The following is a 2752-nucleotide window of genomic DNA, read 5'->3' as shown; positions in this document are numbered from 1 at the left end:
GCTCGAAGAGGTAGAACAAGTGCCAACCAGATCTCAAAAGGTGCAGAGGCATATTCAGAGTGCCACCCAGCTTGCTTGCTCAAGAGGACGAGGTGATAGAAGATCTTAAAGAAGAAGTGTTGGTTCTAGAATCAACAACAAGGAAGGTAGTAGTGGTGCAAGAATCAGCAAGATCAAAAAAGGGAGTCTGAAAGTTACTCAAGCTCTAGCAGTGCTCTGGACACATATAGCATGTGGGAGACGCAGTCCATGTCTTCTATGTATGAGACTTATGATGTTTTTCATGTGGATGAAGTGGATACAAATGTATACGAGTTGTCTGCCAGTCCATTGAAGGTCAAAGAGAAGCATATTGCAAGTGCGAAGATGCTTTGTGTGTCAGCCAAGCAGCCTTCTCTTGTGTCTCGTGATGGTGAGTCCCTATTGGAGGAAGAAGTATGGTTTGATTTTGTGAATCCAACTTGATTGAAGAGCAGGTTTTTGAGGATGACTTGAAGGAGATAGAAACAGAAGCAGAGGTATGTCAAATTGATTTATCTATGGAGGGGGTGAGGCAACCTTTCCTTGATGGGCATGTCAAGGTACACTTTGAAGTTTTGGAGGTTGTGTGTAGCCGTGGAGAGCTAGCTCCGACAGATGACTCTATGGAAACCGATATAGGTGCAGCCTATAAGAGTGAGGCTCTATGCAGGGAAGAAGGTGTCGCCAACCTTGTTGGGGATAAAGTGTTTGAAGAACACGTTGAAGCTCTAGCAGGTCATACTCGTGGGTAAGAGGAGTTGGTTTCAGAGCCTATTATAGAGGATTTGGATGCAGGTATGCAAGACAAACATGTTTGCTTGGCTATGCAACAAGTGGAGGCAAATTGCATGGTTTTGCTACTTTATGTGATGCTATGGATGCATGTGTTATTGGAGGTTTCTTTACATGTATCTTTGTATCAGTTGCAAGGCTTTTTTGAAGTGGACTATACTATGGAGGGTTCTGTAGCAGATGACATGATAGCGGATTATGGTACCAGTGATTCAAGTAATCAAAAGTATGCTTATAGCGGACACGAAGAATTATGGATGCAGGGTGACAAAGATCCATGCTATGAAGAGCTAGAAGGGTGGCGTGTCTATTGGGCTACAAGTGCAAAGAGGGGCTTCAATGTGCATGCTTTACAGGTTGATGGCCACGGCCAATGTTTTGTTTTTGATCCAGCAGGACTCTACACCATGCTTGGGGGAGCCTCAAGCTTTCCATTTGACCTTGGAGGGTGATGCATTAGCAAACAATTTTCTCTCTATCTCTATCCTATCTATATAGACAATATAGTACCTATTTTACATCATTCTATCATATGCAGTCTTATTTTATCTAAATAATGCTATGGTTGAGCATGAATGCTCAACAAGGGGGTGGGCAATGATGGTGCACCCAAATTGTGTTGACCCATGGAAGTGCCAGTAGCAGCGGTGTGGAAATCAATAGCCTGATGGGGAAATGCTCAAGCAGGTGCTAAAAGGAGAGAACAAAAGATTTTGCTAGGAAGTGTATGTCAAATGTGGATTTTAGCAAACCAAAGGAGGTTTTCATGCTCAACTCGTCGGTATACCTAAAAGTGTCAAAAGGTTGGTTGGGTGCAATCGTGAGCTAGTGCCATGATATGTTATATGTTCAATGCTTTCACAATTTTGGCAATTTCAAGGCTCTCGGGATGCATGAAACCCGCTCAATTGGATGTTGTTTGAAGGTTTCCACACTTGTAGCGGTCCTGCTCTTCTCAGAGTGGTGTGCGGGATTGACTGTGACCCGTTTGCATCGCCGTGGGAAAGATTATGTTTATGAAGGCTTTGTTGGATCGGCAGTTTGTGGCAGGTGAAAGGACGCCAAGCTCAATACTTTTAAACAAAGAAGTTAAAGCTTAACTTAGGGAAAAAAACGAATATGACTGCATGGCGGCAGTACTGCAGGTCGTCCCCAGGGTGCAACTATACACAGCGGGAGTTGCATGAGGAAAGGGCGCCATCTGGTGGGGGGGAAGGTGAGGTCAGCCGAGAGGGGGGCGGATCTTAAAAGCGCTGCAGTTGCATGCAAGCCAGGGGTTACATAGGAGGTCACCACTAGCGATATTGCTAGTGGCCAAAGCAACGAAGGCCAGGGGCTGACAGGTGATTGAGGGCCACAAGGTGGCGCTGCTTACAGAGGAAGACGATGGAAGGTCGAGACCTCCACTTAAAGAGAGGCCAAGAGCTGCCCTGAGGGGGGAGAAAGGAGAGCCACTAGAGGGGTGGATTTGAATAGTACAGGGGCGTCACTCACTGGTGGACATCAGAGAGGAGCAAGGGGAGGCCGTAAACCAAAGCAGGCCGGGTGATGCAGATTGGCACTGAAGGGCCGCCAGGTTGCTCAATAACGCATTAAGAACTAGGTGTTTGATGTCGAAGTCTATAATAGAGCATTGAAGAGAAGGTGAAAAGCAAGTGGCCGGCGGTGGAGAAAAAGATGCCCATATCTTAAGTGTTTTTGCCCTACTCTATTAGAGTTTGGGGCACTATTCCAAAAGAGGAAAATATTGGCTCAAGGCTAAGGGAAAGAGGAGTGCAACGTCGGGCATATGTTAAAAGCATGCTTGATTTAAAAATTGGTTTCTCGCTTTTAATGAGACTAGTCGGGTTGGATTTTCATAGTCTCCCTACTCTTACTATTTGTGCAAATCTTACCATGTTCTCTTTTTCTCTCATGTCTATGTGTATGCTGTGTATTT

General features: G+C 45.3%; 1 protein-coding gene across 1 annotated transcript; it reads left to right on the top strand.

Annotated features, from left to right (window-relative positions):
- The first annotated feature begins 231 nt into the window (after positions 1 to 231).
- Positions 232 to 1265, top strand: LOC147446837 (uncharacterized). Its single transcript, XM_086524562.1, has 3 exons — positions 232 to 435; positions 477 to 725; positions 777 to 1265. Exons 1-3 carry the CDS (start codon positions 232 to 234, stop codon positions 1263 to 1265), a joined length of 942 nt encoding a protein of 313 aa, XP_086380688.1.
- Positions 1266 to 2752: the final 1487 nt, after the last annotated feature.

Source organism: Adiantum capillus-veneris, chromosome 11 (assembly GCF_014529385.1).
Source record: "Adiantum capillus-veneris isolate H3 chromosome 11, ASM1452938v2, whole genome shotgun sequence".
Lineage (NCBI taxonomy): Eukaryota > Viridiplantae > Streptophyta > Polypodiopsida > Polypodiales > Pteridaceae > Adiantum > Adiantum capillus-veneris.
The sequence above is the reverse complement of the archived record's forward strand: the minus strand, read 5'-3'. Positions and strand labels throughout refer to the sequence as shown.

Excerpts from the sequence above, each read along its gene's own strand:
- LOC147446837 (XM_086524562.1), top strand. The coding sequence starts at position 232 with ATGTGGGAGACGCAGTCCATGTCTTCTATGTATGAGACTTATGATGTT. Across the intron at positions 436-476 it reads AGTCCCTATTGGAGGAAGAA|GTTTTTGAGGATGACTTGAA; the intron begins GTATGGTTTGAT and ends ATTGAAGAGCAG. Across the intron at positions 726-776 it reads CCAACCTTGTTGGGGATAAA|GAGTTGGTTTCAGAGCCTAT; the intron begins GTGTTTGAAGAA and ends CGTGGGTAAGAG.